The following is a 17,878-nucleotide window of genomic DNA, read 5'->3' on the forward strand; positions in this document are numbered from 1 at the left end:
ATCATCCCTCTGATGCTCATATTCCTAGCAAATATTGTCAGTATACGTATTTGCTCTGAACGGCTCGAAACAACGTATTTTTCTTTCAGGCTTTTGATCACCTCTGGCATGCAGTTTTCATCACATTTTGATGCTGTATTTTGTTTTCTCCGCAGTGCTTGGTCCAGCAACTAGTTCTAATTCCTTTCGCATAGAATCTTCCACTTTACTTCGCTTTTCAGGAACGTACCCTGGGTTCCTTTCCGCCTTTCGTTTGTCGAATGGGCTTTCGCCTATCATCGATAACGACTGGTTTAATAGGTCAACTTCTGCTTCTCGCTCAAAATCCTCCTCGTCCTCATCTGTTGAAATAGATTCTGCAATGCCTTCGACGGTACCTTCTGATGATAATTTTGAACTAGTCGAAGATGATTCTTCAATACGCTCTGTTGACAACTGAGTTTTTATTTCTGCACGAAGTACAAACTCTGTCATCTTTTTTCACCTTTGAAGAAAATTTCATCAACATATCATTTGACATATTGCGAAGATCTTTTCGTTTTATGGCAGCTGAACGGATCGCAACAGTATTTTCGGAACTCCTTTCGATCTTCGGTCACCATGCTGATTGCAAAATATGCAGAAACTGAGATTAACCCATTTATAACTTGATTCGATGGTTATACAAAAAATGTACACTTAAAAATCAATACACAATTAGGCAGAATAATTTTTTGCAAATGATGCTATATATATTTATATATATATATATATATATATATATATATATATATATATATATATATATATATATATATATATATATATATATATATATATATATATATATATATATATATATATATATATATATATATATATATATATATATATATATATATATATATATTTATATATATATATATATATATAGTACAGAGATGATGATTGTCAATTTCAGACATAAAGTCACCTGCCAGCAGGTTTACGTCATTGGAACGATGACTGCAAACGTCGCCCAATGTCGAATCAAGAATTAGTGATATGTGGACCCCGAACAATAAAACCATCACACTTGAACCCATTGAGATCCCATTTTCATTTATGCTGAGGTGTTGGAGTATATGAAGGGGTATTCTCACACAAAAAAATCGGAATCATCAGTTTGGCTGGGGGATGGGGGCCCAAGGTCAAAGGGCGCCCCAAACTATAACTTTTTGAATTACTGTTTCGGAGTAATTTTACTTTACGCGATTCGAAAGATCTCGCTTTTATGAGCATTTTGACACCAAGATCATCCAAATCGGACGAATACAACCTGTGATATGGCCACTGGAAGATTGTGGGTCAACCGGGGGCATCCAAATTTGGGGGGGGGGTGGCTAAAATGGGCCCCCAGGTCTTGAAATTGACACATAATGTTTTACCGTGGATACAAACACTTGCACAAAAATAGAGTGAAATCTGAGACGATGTGTCAAAATTTAGCTGAAAAATGTGTTCACTTGACATGGATGCCCCGAGGATTTCTTTGATCTCCATCTGACAGGCTGATCCTTACCTCCGATTTGATGCAGTGTGACGTTTGTGCAGTTGTCCGCAATGATATTGCCGCACTGATTAATTGGCTGACAAAATTTTCTTTGGATTGCACAACTCAGGTTATTTGGAATGTAAACCTGTGTAAATTGGCTGCTTCTCTTCTTCCTGCTTTCCTTTTCTTCCCAGAGGTCTACAATGAGAGAATGTTTTCATTCCCTTGGTGTGTATCTTGGCACTCGAGCCTTAATGGGTAAATTGGGAAAACCTGTTGAATATTGGTGACCACAGGCTAAGTGGAGAGAAATATTATCCACACTGTCTTTTAGAGGTCATCCCTTGGTTATTATCTCCACCACTTAAATTGGACGGAGGTAATGTTTTCACCCCTGTCTGTCTGGTTGGTTGGTTTGTTACTTACGAAATTTAAAGATTTAGTAAGTATATTGATGCCTTCCATCCTGTGTTTGTGTGTTTGTGTGTGTGTGTGTGTGTGTGTGTGTGTTTGTTTGTTTGTTTGTTTGTTTGTTTGTTTGTTTGTTTGTTTGTTTGTTTGTTTGTTTGTTTGTTTGTTTGTTTGTTTGTTTGTTTGTTTGTTTGTTTGTTTGTTTGTTTGTTTGCACAATAACTCGAGAACGGAAGAAGTTACCAATGTCAAATTACACCACGTGATTCAGGAGGTGATGGCGAGCGCTGATTAGATTTTGGTCAAAATCGGTCAAAGGTCAAGGTCACAGTGAGGTCAAACATTCGATTTTTGATGGTTTGGCACAGAATCATCGTAGAAACTTCTGGTTTGCGTCGCTACCTTCTCTAGAGATAGCTTTTATTAGACAAGGTCAGAGTTCAAGTTGACGATTTCGTAAGTACCAGTCTATGACTGCTTGTTTGTTTTTTTGTTTGTTTGTGTGCAGGATCTCTCAAAAAGTTATGGGCAGATTTCGACGAAATTTTATGGGCAGGTTGAGTGTGTGACAAGGACGAACGGATTAGATTTTGATGAAGTTCTGGCTATGCATCTGGATATTAGAATTTGTTCAGTGATTCTTCACCACTGAGAGATCTGGCCAAAAACGATAGATAGCACGATATCTCAAAAATTTGTGGACAGATTCGGATGAAACATGGTGGACTTTTATTTGTTGGGCGCGTGACATGCACAAATTGATTTGATTTTGGTGAAGATCTGGATCGGAGTGCCCTTCTCGTTGATGATAATGTGGCACAAAATGGTCACTCTGCACCCTCATGTTTCCGCAACTGCTGTCGTGCGATCTGCGACAGCTGTCTCCCACATTTTCCACAAAATAATTTGTGTTTTCAGAAGCTGGGGTTTCTACTTTGGCCACTCGATGGTCCATCACAATGCTTGCAAACCTACTCTTCATTAACTCCCCCCTCTGTTTGCCCCGTTCCCATTCATATACTCCACCATACCTTTTCACCCTCTTCCTCCTTTTCCCACTTCCCCCTCTATCGACTCCTTTGTCTAGTCTACCTGTTCACCCACTCCACCAAATTATCTGGGTCATCCCTGAGTCTACTTCATACATTGGAGCAATTTCAGTCATTCCGTGACATCTACTTTCATCAAGTTGATGGCTGTGTGGTGGTGGTGGTGGTCTTCATAAATAATAACAAAGTTAAGAATTTGCAATAAAAATACAGAGTACAGTGTTGGAAATTTAGAAATAAAGTAATATTGTTGCGGGGCCAGGCGTCGGCCACGAGCACGGCCGCGAGATGGAGCAGTAGAGTCGGCTTGACCGATCGCCCGGAATTTAGATCGTACCTTTTTGGAAAACTCTGGAAAAGTACGGGTCCCTTTTGGCCCGAACTCACCAATAGACAGACCACGTGGGGTGGGGTCAATTGCCAATTTAAATTTACCTAAATACCCACGTGGTCCAAACTACCGGGGAAATTCACGACAGCACCCGTACGGAACGAGCCGCTTAGCGTACCCGTTCCGTGTGCGATCAGAGCGGTTTGATCGCCGTGAACCGTCGGTCCAATTGTCTCGTTGCAACGGCAACGGTAGAGGCTTGCTGATTCCCCAACACGCAGCATGCTCAGTCAATGAAGGAATAGACACAAACGAGCTGAAAACATTTAACAATCAGGGTGTTTATTTACAATGGGGGGGGGGATGAGGGGAGCACATAAGGGCAGAGCTAAACCGAATATTAATGAATGCACGTATATACAGGCAAAAAGCACTTGTACAATTCACTACTTGGCAGACGGACACACACGCACACACACCCAAATAATCGGACCAAGTGGTCTTTATTCGGACCTCCAGCCCGGAGGACAGTCGGGCTGAAGACCAGGGTCTGTCTTGGACCTGTCCGCCTCGTGTGGTCTTCAAGCTGACTCGGTTCGGCGAGAGGCGAGCCAAATACAGGCACCGGCGAGCAACCCTTGCGGTTCTTGCGGGGACTGGCGTCGCTTGAGCTCTCGACCGTGAGGCGGAGCAGGAGGAAGAAGACGCTCGAAGACGCGAGGAACACGAACCAAGAAGACGCAAGAACAACACCCGGCTTTCTGTCGCTCCCTCCCCTTTTTATTCCTCCTGGGCGCGGCTCGCTTCTGGCGTTGCTCGTTTGCCGTCGGTGGAGGCTGTCAAATTCCCTTTCTTGGAGTCTCCAAGCGAATTGAAGGGTGGTGCCCGACCTTTCCCCCACTTGTGTGTGTGTGTGTGTGGGTGGGATCTATGGGTGGGGGCCTGACCTTTCCCCCACTTAGCACGCAGAGAATGCTGGGAGCAGCGGATTTCTCGTCGTTGTTCTCTGCAGAGCCGTAGGAATCCGTTGTCTCTCCATCATTGGTCGGGGGGGGGGGGGCGTGCCAGGTGCCTTGACTCCCCGCCCCGTCCTCAATCTGCCGAGGATTCGCGAGACATCAGGCCTTCGTAAACTCTGCCCACATTCGTGCTGACAGCACGTGAGCGATGACGTCGGTGGGAAGAAGCGAGATGAAGGTGAAACTATGGTGGCGTTGTTGTTGGTGGTGTAACAAATGAAAGGAAATCCTATCAAAATAACGATGCAGCGCATTTACATTTAATCATCCATTAACAAGGGACGGGACCCTAACTGAAAAGACGTACTTACCGAAATAACTAAGCTATCGGAACCTGAATGTCTGTGTGCTCATGGCTTCCAGATTCGCAACAATATTACTGTACCCATGGGCTGTGGCAATTGTGGCATGCACACTCACCTTCAAGTTGTCTAGCCAGGGTTTGAATCTCGGCCCAGCTATAAACTGTCATCTTGGTGTTTCACGGACAGGGTGATTCATCAATTTGTGTGCTGTTGCTTGGATGGACATTCAACAAGGTGTCCCGTTTGGCATTGGTTAATGGATGTTAAAAATCCCACGTTGTCTTTCACCAAGAGTAGGCGAGCTCTTGCCGGCTCCATAGCCAAATTCCTTCCTTAATTACTCCTGTGAAGGCAGCAGCAAACCACCCAGTATAAGCCTTGCCAATAAACTGCTTTGGTCGTGCTGATGTTCAGTGACAGTATGTCACATCAGTATCAGAACTTGTTCCTATGATAGCAACTGTTCAGCTGCACAGCGTGCTCGTTGGTGCTCCTGGCTCTCTGATGCTCGGGCTTCAGCATGGGTCCTCATGGTCAGCTGCTCGACGCTGATCCCTGTGCTCCTGACTCTCCACAACCCTGACGACTTTTTCACTTTGTACTGCTTGTTTTTCTACCAATATTGTTTCTTCGAAGGCATTTTTTTGTCATTTATTGAGAAAACTTTTGACGTAATTCCTGGAAATACTTAATCTCTGCTGACCCTGTCCCCATCTTGTGTGCTTTTCAAGTGGCCTTTAAAAGCCGATTCTGAAGCGAATAGGTTTCATTGTGAGAATTGTTAGTGTTAAAATGTAAGTAAACACCCATAAACAGTGTAGTTATGATTATTCCCTCACTTTAATGTTAAAACTTAAGTCGAGCATAACCATCCCCACCTTCTTTAAAAAATAATAATAATAATTCATTGCACACCCCAAGTGCAAGTACCAAGTTTCACATCTTTCCCTCCAATGGTTTAGGAGTACAAACAAAGCCGACAGACAAATGTGACAGTTTTATACAAAGCTAACAAGATGTGTTATAGTTGGCGCAACCACTAAAGGTGGACGCAGGTTGTGTTTTCACCTCTGTTTGTCTGTCTATGTCTGCCTGTGAGCAGGATATCTCAAAAAGTTATACATGGATTCGGACGAAATTTGGTGGACAGGTTGGGTGTGTGACGAGGACGAATTATTAAGATGGTGAAGATCTGGATCCAAGATTTTTTAAAGCGATTCTTCACCATTGAGTGATAGCGCTAAAAACGATATATAGCATAATGTCTCAAAAGTTGTGGACAGATTCAAATGAAACTTGGCGGATGAGTTGGTTAGGTGATAGACAATAGGCCGTCCGTTTATATTGTTTCGTCTTGTGGTCTCCTGCTTGGCCGAACTTGGAAACTCTTCTAAAATTTAGATGAAATTGAGCTTTCCAACTTATCTCAAGTTTGAAGCTCAAACATTTTGGGGTAATTTCCCAGGGAAATTGTATATATAATTTTGAAATCTTCTCGGACGAGATGCCATCCGGTCGTCCAATTAAATATCATATTGCATAGCTTTCGGTGAAGCAGAATTTATCATCCAACTAGAAGAGCTATCTTGGAGAGTTATGGGATTACGCGTGACCGAAATGTAAAGCGCCAGCTACTGATGCGACGCCTGTGATCATAACCAACTCCAGATAAACAGCTGATTGTGAGCCAAATATTATGGCTGCGAAAATCAATCTTGTTTGTGTAGATCTTCACATAACATGGAAGAGCCAACACAGAACGTATAACAAGGCAGGAGAGGGAAGCACAAAATAGTGGGGAACATAAACAATAGGAGATCTGTGGAAGGGAAAGGAATGGGGCAGGATACACGGGGCAAAGAAGATGGTACTTACAGGGACTTTCAGGAAGTAAAACGGGGAATTTGAAGGAGGTGGGTTTGGGGTGGATTAACGGGGGTGGTAAAGATCGTGGTTTTGGATGGGGGAAGATATGAGATGGTGGTGAACAGCTGTTTTGAAGACTTGGAGGGAGGAGTGGGATTGAAGAGTGTGTGGGAGTTTGTTCCAGAGGCGGGAAAAACGAGCAATGAAAGAGTGAAGGTGAGCAGTATTTATTGATTTTGGCAGTTTTACCAGACACTGAACATCCAGCGGAATTATAGGGGAGACAGAGCAGGGAGGGCAAGGCCGGAGTGGAGATGGTAGAAGACAGAAAGAACACTGACCTGCCTGCGGTGAGATAGTGAGAGATCCAACCTCTCGGCTTCATCGCGGGAGATAGCAATGATCCTAAAAGCCTTGGTTTCCGCAGCATGAAGCTGAGCTCGGTGTGACGTCGGAGCACCACCCCAGAGAGGAGAGCAGGATTCCATTATACTGCGGATGAAAGCTTTTAAGTGGTGAGAAGCTCAAGTGTGCCAAGGAAGGATATTGCACAACCTAGGATGCCCAGTCGATGCCGAGTTGGCAACTGGCTTTGAAGGTGAGCTTGGAGATGTGGCTTTCCCAGGAAAGATCATGGCAGATAGTGAATCCCAAAAGCTTGAATGAAAGGACTTCGTCAAGGGAATTGTCAAGAAAGTAAATTTGGGGTGGGGGGGGGGGGTCCAGACGGTCTTTTTGGCGAGACATAGTTTGAATGTGAGATTTGTCAGGATTGAAAGACATGTTTCAAGTTTTGGACAAGCTTGTGATCTTATCCAGGTCTACAGAGAGTGGAAAGGCTGCTGCTTGCCAGTCAGAGGAAGTGAGAGATTGTATGGCATCGGGTGGAGTTGTCAACAGAGAGGTATGGAGGATTTTCCAGAGTCTGAGAGATCATTGATGAGAACCAGAAAAAGCACAGGGCCAACTGGAACACTCTCTTGAGGAACTCCAGCCTGGACAGGAAGAGGAGATGAGAGAGAGCCATTAAGAGCCATGTGTTAACTGCGACAGGAGAGGAAGTCCGTGAGCCATGAGTGGAAATGGCCTTGGATACCATAAGAAGAATGTTTGGTGAGCAGGGCAGGGTGCCAGACTGTATCACAAGCTCACGAGATAGAAAAAGTTGGGATGAAGAAAAATCAGACCCCTTAACCTGATACGATGGCTCTGGGGAAGCCTGGCGTGTTGTCCTGCGAGGATGCACGAGCGACAGCCTTCAGCTCCTGAAGGGCGTGGCATGTCACCGTCAACAGTGGTGACTAATACCCTTTTGCTCTAATGTTTATTGGTTGATGCTCATCGGTGGTGGTGCCAGACACCAGCGGCCATGAGGTCCATGTCAATAACCCCATCCCTCCCCTGGGGCAATGAGATTTACAGCTGCCCACTCTCCCCCCACCCCCCCGTTTCTCTCTCCCTCATCCATGTCAGTCGGCTCAGCGCAACTGAATGCAACGACTGCGCAGCAAAATGTCCCAGGTCTGCAAATCACACACGCACCATTGCAGGGAGCTGAAGTTGATGAAGGCACTGATTAGAAGGAGGCTTGGGCAGAGACGAAGATCCATTCATGGACATAAACTAATTGAGACTAAGGCACAGAGTACACAAAGACTGCCAAAGGACTAAGACAAAGCCCAAAGTGTGTGATCACATGGCCTTTTTTTTCCCTGCCCCCCTCTCCCCCCCCCCCATCTTCTAACTCCACTCATCTTCGTCTCCTGATCCGCAGATTTGTACATGTATCTGTTCCCAATGGCAGTTGGCTCAAGGTGTGCATGTTGTTGCTGTCCTTGTTGTATTGGCCGTGGCACGCTAACTTCTTTATCCCAATTGGTTTTGGGCTCTAGGGGTGTTTGTTGTTCTCGATCCAGTGTTTTGGTCGGCAATCATCTGCTTTGAACCAGTTCAGGGAAAGAAAAAATAAGATGCAAGACTGACTCAGAAAAGAAACATGATGGCAGGGAAGACCATCTATCTAATATATATGCAATGCATATCTATCCGCATGCAATGCGATGCGAATAACTATCTTAATACTGAAGATGCATTCTTTAACCCCGAGGAGCCATAATCGCAACAATATTTTCTTTTGCTTTAAGAAGTATTACTGTATATAATTTTGTGTGCTCCTTCCGTGTCTGGCCCACTTTATTCTAAAATATAAAAGGTTCCTGCTATCATACCGTTGGAACCGCTACATTAAAGCTCCAAGTTCTGATTCTTCCTTGTTTCTCCTGGAAAGACTGTCTTTGTCTTTGAAGATGGGTATTTTTTATATTTAAAGAGACACTAGTTCTTGTTCTAAGTAAATCAATTATTTGCTCTCCAACAGTGCCATTTAAGAAAAAAAAAATTAAATGACAGCAGCAACCCTTAAGAAACATTCACACTCACGCACGCACACACTTGGACACTTCTTTCAGTGATATATGTTTCAGGTTGCATGATACCTTTTGGGTCATTGCAGGGGTTTCCTTATTTCTTGGAGTAGGAGGCTACCATTAAAAAGTAGCAGGTTACCATCACCACGAGCAAAGAGAGCGCAGCTGTATGGCCGGGGTCCAGGGCCCACTTAGGGCCCTGGAAGCTGGAAGATCCTGGATGGCTGGAAATGCATTCTCGCATGATTTCTGACATGAAATGGTTCTCATATTATCATGCTGTTGGGGTGGAAAACTCCACAAAAACAAGTGGCGAGGCTTGTACTGGATGTAGATGCATTAACATAATGACTGACTGGTTGACTGAAATTCAGCTATACTGTAGAGTTAGTTCAAGCAGCTTTTAAACACGGTTCATTAATTTAAGGCCATGGTTTGGGGCACACCAAGGTGTCTGGAAGATGGAGTCTCTAAGCACTTTTAAAGAGTCATTTTTAGCAACGTTTGGGCCATACCTTCGTTCTTAATAGGGAGATGATACTGCACATGGTGGAGTACAGTGAGCAATCTGAAGTAAGTGTGACATAATAATAGTGCAGATGAACTAGCATTCATTAAGGAAACCATATTCCATTTCTCGGATGTCAAAACAGTGGGATGTAGAGATTTCGGTGACAAAAAAAAAAAATAGAAAATTCCCTCTGAAGTTAGTAGGCGGCGACCTTTGACATTTTTTTCTCTGAGTAGACGGCTGCAGGTCGCCGGTAACCGGCTTCTAAGGAAACCCCTGCATTGTAATATGTGACCCTCCAGTACAAAACCAGTCGGAAGTTGCAAAAATTCAAAAAAAAACCTCAATGTTGAATTTTTGCGACTTCCGACTGGTTTTGTACTGGAGGGTCACATATTGTTGCGGATTTGGAAACCTTGTGCACACAGACAGACAGCAGTCCCTTAGCTTAGTTATTTCGATAAGTATGTGTTTATAGTTGGAATCCATCCCCTGTGTCTAATGGGAATTACATGTGTGTGCTACGAGTTATTTTTTAGTCAGGTTTATGACATCCTTTACAACACCTACATCAACCAACTACGACAATGCCAACAACAACACTGCTCGAGGAATTGTCCGCGTGCTGATAAAGCGTTTCGTTCTGGCCTGGCGCCAAATGAGAGAATGCGTCATTTTGCGGCCAATGGGCGACGAGCGTTTCAGAGCCGGGGCGGTCCTTTGCAAGAAGGCGGAGCCTCGACACGCGGTCCGCCCAATGAGAGCAGGCCACGCATGAGCGGACCGCGCCCGAGAAGGACGACGGAAAGAAAGGTGAACAAATAATTGCGCCCCGGCTGCTCGAGTGCGTGGTCTGGTTCTCGGATAGCATCTCTCGACGCTGGTCTGGTCTGCTCGACGCTGGTCTGGCCTCATCTCGTCGCTGGCGCTGGTCTGCGTCTGGCTGCCCTGGTCCGTCTTCTGGCGACCGGAGCTCCGTGAAGGGGTAGACGTCCAGCGCGCGCTCGCGGCCAGGTAGCCAGCCGTCCTGACTCCCAGCCGAACTATCCTCCGCGGCTGGAGAGACGAATAAAGACCATTGAGGTCCATTTCTTTTGTGTGTGTGTGTGTGCGTGTGTGTGTGTCCTGTGGGCCCGTCTTTAAGTAGCAACTGGTTAAGTGCTTTTGCTGTACATTATTTGTATCCTTTATAGTCGGTTTAATGCTGCCCTTTATGTGTTCCTTCCCCACCTATTGTAATAAATACCCATATTGTGGAATGTTTCAGCTCGTCCTTGTCCTCTCCTTCATTGGTTTAGCACGGTGCGTGTTGGGTGATTTAAAAAGGCCGTTGCTGCTGTAGTTGTGCATTTGGACCGATGGGACCTCGGTAACCATCCGCTCCAGTTACGCACGGCTTGGGCACGAAAACGGCTCGTCCCGTTCGAGCTCCGTCGAGGGTGTGAATTCCTCGGTAGCTCGCCACGTGGGCCTCTAGGCATTTTGAAGTTTGGCAAATAACCCTGTACCACGTGGTTGAATTAAATTATTGATGATTCACGGTCCTGTAAGGGACCCGTACCTTCGGAGTTATCCGTGGGTAAAGATCTGAATTCCGGATGTTCGGTGGAATCGACTCTTCTGCTCCAACACGCGGTCGTGCTCGTCGCCTATACCTGGCCCACAACAATATTACCTTTACCATTTTCATCTTTTTTGCTTACGAGGCGTTTATTTTGTTGGTTTGGTTGATAATGTTCTTTTAATTGTCAGTAATGGGTTATTTATTTATTTATTTCATTTTGTTTCCCTCCTTCATCCTTTCTGCATGAACAGAGCAATTACTAAGCATCCCTGATGACAGGCGAAAGTACTACAGATGTGGAGAAAATTACCTTTCTTTAGATGATATAAAGAAGTGGTCGACTGAACAGGACAGTTGTGAACCCAACAAACAAGGTAGGTCTACAGCTTTGAGTATTTGTATTTTGCCAACGTGCTGTTAAGTATTTATTGAAATGGGTATTGACTTAGAATCACATTTTCATATGCTCGAAAATAAATCGCCAATATAACCTTGAAATGTGTTTTTAATAATGCAACGTATATGTATGTATGTATGTATGTATGTATATATATATGTATATATGTATATGTATATATGTATATGTATATGTATATATGTATATGTATATATGTATATATGTATATATATATATGTATATGTATATATGTATATATATATATATATATATATATATATGTGTGTATATATGTATATATATATATATATATATATATATATATATATATATATATATATATATTTTAAATCATTTTCATCCATACCTTTTAATCTTACTCAAAGGAAAAGCAAATTGACACACTGAAAGGAAACTAATTGTTTATTTGAATGAAGAGGTACTTTGAATGAGTAAAATTGCATCAAAAGTTAAAATTTACAATTCGGCAATGTCCTGAATTCAAAAAACGAACGAACTCCTGTTGGAAGAGGCACAAGTAAACTGTCATTGCAAAGTGATAAAAGGAAACAGAGCAGAGTATAATGTCAAGAATGTTTCTTGGCATACTAAAGGCAAAGAGGATGGTCTAACTGGGGAGACTAGACATTCTGACATAGTGCACCACCACCCCTCCTCTCCACCCCTCCACCCCTCCTGGGATGGTGCAAAAGTACATCCAGACAAGGTGAGAAGAAACATCATTGAGTGCCAGCAACACCATTTCCACTGACTCACAACTCTGGTGATTCCACAGATTATATAACCTACACGTCCTGGCGTTAAACCCGACCGTGCAAGCAGCCAAGGCGTGTCCTGGAAGCGCGACAACAAAAACGCACCTCACCCTCATGCCGACAACACCAGGTCACACCAAATGAGAAATATAGCAGAGCAAAGCATTGATTATGTGAATGGCATTTTTCTTCAAGGTCATGAAAAACAATATCACTCCCAAATTTGCTCCTCGCACTCGCACGAGACTCTGAAATTACTGCATGAGACTGTAAGCACACTCTTGCTACTTCTCCCTGAGGACGTCCGTTGGGTTCGCGGATGAAATGTTGCAACAGACTGTTCGATTCTAAACTGGCAGGGTAGGCGTGAATAGGATATATAAAATTTTTTTTTCATTTAATTGCACTTGCAGTCTTAATTTTATTTATTTATTTATTTTTATTCATTCCCGCAGTCATTTGTCAAATTTAGCGAGAGATTTTTTTTTTTTACATAATTAGCATGCATCATCAACAGCCATTCCTGCTCTTCTCAAACAAACAAGTATTTTATTTTGTCCTAATATTGAGAGTTAATCTGCTTCTTATTTCAAAAGGGATTCCGAAATGATATGTTCACAATGCTCTTATTACTTAAAGTATGCTCGCCTGTACGACTAAAAAGAGGTAAATCAAACCACGTGGTAGTAGTAGTTATAATGTCCCACTCATCCGAAGAGAATATTTTGGAGAATGAAAGTGAATGTATTAATGAGATTCTTAAAAATAAATTACAAAAGAAAGGTTTATAGTCTGTCATATTAAGCCTTCAGCTTGGACTGAGAACTTACAAGAACCAGGCAAAAGTGAAGCTGTCAACTTCTGAGAAATGAAACACTTTCACTCCGTATGCAGCCTTCGGCTGCTGGTTTCATTATTGCTGGAGACGTGGCTGTGCCATTGATGCAGTGGCCCCTATACGAGACAGGGTGGAAGGTGCAATACCAGAGAAGAGGTGCTATAAAACAGAGGCCACCTTCCTGTGGGACATTCAGACTATCTAATCGGAAGACATTCCAAAGATGGAGTGCTTTGGTTTCCATGTTATCAAGAGGTGCAAGGTGCGAGCAAGTGTGTCAACCTTAAGGGGAGACGAGTACTCCATCGGTGGGGTGATAAAAGTTCAGCATTCAGGTTGGCAAGATGTTTTGTCACTCTCCGGAGAGTGCACAGACGCACTTGTGAGCTTTGTGGTATAATCTGAGGTTGTCTTCGTTAGTATTTGTCTTCCAGGAAGAGAAGGCAAATTATTTGAAGCCATTTGCTTCACCACAGAACTCGGTGTACCATTGGTGAAATAATTGGTAGATCTGTGCATAATCGAGAGCAGGCTTCTGTGGAAGAATTCCCAGATGGCATTAAGAGCAGGGGAGGTGGAGATGGAAGAGCAATCTTGAAGTGAGATGGCAGCTTGGCTTCGGCAGCCTCTGCCAGTCAGCCTGTGTCAACTGCCAGTCTCTGGCACTGAGGTAGCTCTGAAAGCAGCCAGAGAGATCTTTACTCTTATGAGCATGTGATCAGATGAACCAAACAGAGCAGTGAAAGAGCAGGAGACGCTAGCGGCGAAGTTTGTCATCACCAAATTCCGAAGGGAGAATTTGCCATTGGCTCAAATCTGTATCGTAAAGTTCATGGATTCATTTAGTCCCATCGAGTTACAGAAATCTTTTGCTTCCTTGCCATGGCTGATTGAAGAGGTGCCAATGCCCAGCCACTTGGCATGCTGACGGTAGAAATCCCCACATACAAGGAACAGGGAAGTTGGTAAGGGTTGTTCAAAGTTGGTCCGTGTTCAGAGACAATCACGTCACAATGAGAAGGATGATACAGCAGAAATATAGAAAATAAAAATAGAAGATGAGGTGGTTGCAGAGTAAAAAGTACAGCCTGAGGTCTTCCTTGGGGTGGGGAGGGGTGAGGGCAGTAATTGTAGGGTCAGATGACTTGTGCTTGAAATGTGAGCCGCACCTCGTTTCCCAGAGCAGTCAGTGTACTCCTTTAAACATTCGGTTGATAAAATCCAATGTTACTACTTAACTCGGAATTTATAAAATGAGAAACTTTTTTTTTTTCTTCAAATTCTTGTTGAATGTTTGTTCTGCTTTTCCTTGTTTGAAATGCTGATGCAATAAATGTGATGGTGTGGGGGTTGGGGGTGGCATGGAATGGTCGGAGGTTGCATTCTTCGACTTTTGACTTCACACTTGTACATCGCTGCCTCCTCCCCTTCCAACCCCAAACAGTTGACAGGAAATGTGAAGCCAGGAAAGCACTCAATGAAAAAATATCGCTTTTTAAGGGTGACATCACATTACTCGAAGTTGACGCAATTGTCAATGCAGGTGAGACGTGCTGGCTCTGTGCTCTGCTCTCGTTGCTGACTCATTTGCCGTAATGACTTCCGTTGCTGTCTCTGACAACGTTCGGAATGATAAAGCACTTGTTCTGCATTGTTGGCACCATGCTGGTTTTATCTACTTTTGTTAAACCATGAGACTGTGTTCTTACAATTTGCTGTTCAGTTTGATATACTCTTCCTTTCCTTGTTATAATTACCCTCTTCAGTTCATATTCTCTTTTCCACTCGTCCATTTTAAGCCTGTCCTTGTTGGCCGTCGCTTTGTGTTTCGCTTTTCTCATTTAGCAAGTTGACTTTAATCTCATGGGAATGAAAGCAATTTGGTTAATGTTTTTAATGTCTTGTCGAGAGTTACCTTTTGTCATTTAAAATGTTCTGCGATTGCAATGAATTTGCATTTCTCAAGAGCCTCCCTTTAATTGTCTGGAGCATGGAAAGATAGCACCAAGACACTTCCCCGTTTGAACAGCTCTTTCATTCTGCCCAAACGCAGGAGGCAGTGTTAGTTTGAACCTCACTCCTGTCTGTTGGATCAACTTTTTATTATCCCCCGCCACGAGGCGAAAGGGGGATATTGTTATCACCCGGGTCGTCCGTCCGGCTGTCCGTCCGTCCGTCCGGCTGGCTGGGCGTCATAGCTGTGAGTGCGATAACTCATAAACTGTTCACCATATCGATTTGAAATTTGGGTCACACATGTACGACCTTGAAAAGGAAGAACCCTCTTGATTTTGGGCGTGGCCGGCTCCAAGATGGCCGACTGGGGCGGCGTCAACATTTATAACTGTGAGTGCGATAACTCAAACTGTTTGCCATATCGATTTGAAATTTGGGTCACACATGTACCACCTGAAAAGGAAGAACCCTATTGATTTTGGGCATGGCCAGATCCAAGATGGCCGACTGGGGCGGCCATCTTGAAAAAAAATGTTTTTTGTAATAAATGGAAAACCGCTTATCTGATTTCAATTATTTTTCAATGGCGGCGATTCCCCGTATCTGATGGTATATTTTTATTTTATGTTTTCTGATCAATGATTCAGAGGGAAATGATTCTTGATTAATGACAAACTCACCCTCCCAATTGGCTTTGGGTACTTCCAGGGTGCATTTGTCAAAAAATATGATGAAACAGTTGAGCATGATGCTCAATATACGAACCAGCTTGTTGCAACGTTGATAATTCGAGCTTTGAAGCAGTTTCTAATAATATATGTACACTTTGACGAGGTGTCAATGGAGGTCATGATCTCGGTGGCTTTCTGCTGCAGTTACCATGGTTTGTATGGCAGAATATTCTTGTCGACTACCTAGCTGAGTGATCTTTCACAAACAAGACCAAAATAAAAAATTTAAAAAATCCACTAACCTCCTTCCTCGTGTTTGTGGAGCCACAGCAAGTTTCCTTTAATTTGTGCAAACTGAAACATGGTGATTGGTGGCATGTGGGTACACCAGTTATGCATCCCCAGAGGTTTGGGCTTCACATCCCTTTGGAAGGCTGTCATATTAAAGATTGGGATTATCTTCAGAAAGTCAAGTTAGTCCCAGGAGAATTGCCTTGTCCCTGTTTGATTGCTGGTTAAAAACCCAGCTGCCTCGTTAATGACCTAACTGCTTGCCCAACATGATCTGGTCTGCATGCGGTGCAAGTTCACTCATTTCTGGTTGATTCTTATCCCGTCCCTTGCTACGGGAGGTCAGTTCTAGTGTCGATGTGAGTCTCGTGCTTCTCCTGCAATTTTGTATTTAAAAATAAATGACGAACTCTAATTGGAATGCTTAGATTACAGCAAGTGTACTGGACCCATAATGCTGTCATGCTATTGTGTGAAGTTGCTATTTTTGACTTGATTGGGTCAATGCTGTTCTTGGAATGTAGCGTGACTTGAATGTTCCAACGCTAACTGTGTGGTTGGCATTGCTTATCGGGTCTTTTTGGGGGTTTTTTTTGTGCCATTCCATACAAATCACTCAAGTACCACATCCTCATCACCTTGTACTCTGTGGTAATCACTGTTCATAGATTGGAGCAAAAAAGGAAAAGCTTTTTATTCCTGCTCCAACAAAGGGTTATCACTCAAAATGTCAGTTTCTCCTCCCTTCCAACAGCAATTGGCATACCTCGATCAACGTCTTGTTGATTTAATCCATTGTTCTACCTGTCTGCTGACACGGATCAGCACTCGCCTTCACCAGCAAGACTCGTTCTTCAATCTGCATAAAAGGCAATGTTTGCTGAACATTTGTACTCCCAACCAACTCCTCCAACCCATTCACCAACTCCTCCATTCTCTCTACATGCCCTGTCGCAATGCCATAAATCATCGATGGCCACAATATTTGTGGCATCAACCCAAACTTCAAACACCGTGTCTTCAACTTCCCTGGCAAACCACACCTATCGATCCTCCTCAAACCATGTATTGTACAAGCTTCTCCCTTGCTTCTTCCACCCTGCCCACATCATTCAACTTCACCGTACACCATCTTCCTAACCTAATCATGGGAGACGACTTCCACCTGATGTTACCACTTCCCGTCCCAACTCAAACCGTTGTATGCAATACCCCACGCTTGCCCACCACATCAACCTTTCCAACCGCTTGTATTCCTTCCTTGCTGCATCAGCTGAACGTTGGACAACTGTCAGATCATAAATAAATGCAAACATTGTTGGCATGCCAGGACCAGGGGCCAGCTTCACTCCTGTCCTGTATCTACTCGCAGCACTATCAGCAACTCCATAAACAAAACAAACAAGATGGGGGAGATTGCACACCCCATTGGAATCACCACCTCAAATCTCTGCTCGTCTGTTGTATAGGATGTGTCACAAACATCATGCAAAACTGATCATAATACACAATCAGAAAATCCTTAAATCTTCCTGGCACCCAAAAGATTTCCATGGCATATCTGACCACAACATATGGCAGTGACCTGTAGGCATTATCCAAATAGACATACAACCTTTGCTTCTTCCTCTCCTGCAATATTTTCCACACCATTGCCGAGTGCTCAATGCATCCTGGCATCCTGTTTTCTGAATGTAACCATCAACTAGAGTACTAGACTGTTCTCTCTAATTAAGAATAAGAGCCGAGCAGCAGATTGCCATCAATATCTTCCCATTCACACCCAGCAATGCAATGCTTTTTGTTTAAACTGCTCCATCGTCACAGCCGTCTCATTTGGAATATATTGGAAGCACCCGCTTTGTCGCATGCAGGGATGCAGGGACGCACGCCGAGACTGAGCTCCTTTTATATTATAGACAAGCAAATACAACCCATCGCTTCGCTGACGGTG

At 43.6% G+C, this 17,878-nt stretch overlaps 1 protein-coding gene across 2 annotated transcripts in view; it reads left to right on the top strand.

The window, feature by feature from the left end:
• Positions 1–17,878, top strand: part of MACROD1 (mono-ADP ribosylhydrolase 1) — a 162,644-nt gene that overhangs the window by 25,228 nt on the left and 119,538 nt on the right. For both annotated transcript variants that reach the window (XM_085858571.1, XM_085858570.1), the window contains exons 2-3: positions 11,247–11,369; positions 14,451–14,549. In XM_085858571.1, coding sequence (XP_085714697.1) covers positions 11,247–11,369; positions 14,451–14,549 — 222 coding nt within the window. The remainder of the gene's footprint in view (positions 1–11,246; positions 11,370–14,450; positions 14,550–17,878) is intronic.

The sequence above is a fragment of the Eptatretus burgeri genome, chromosome 15, assembly GCF_056783735.1.
Source record: "Eptatretus burgeri isolate ZD-2024b chromosome 15, Ebu_testis_v1, whole genome shotgun sequence".
In the NCBI taxonomy this organism is placed as follows: Eukaryota; Metazoa; Chordata; class Myxini; order Myxiniformes; family Myxinidae; genus Eptatretus; species Eptatretus burgeri.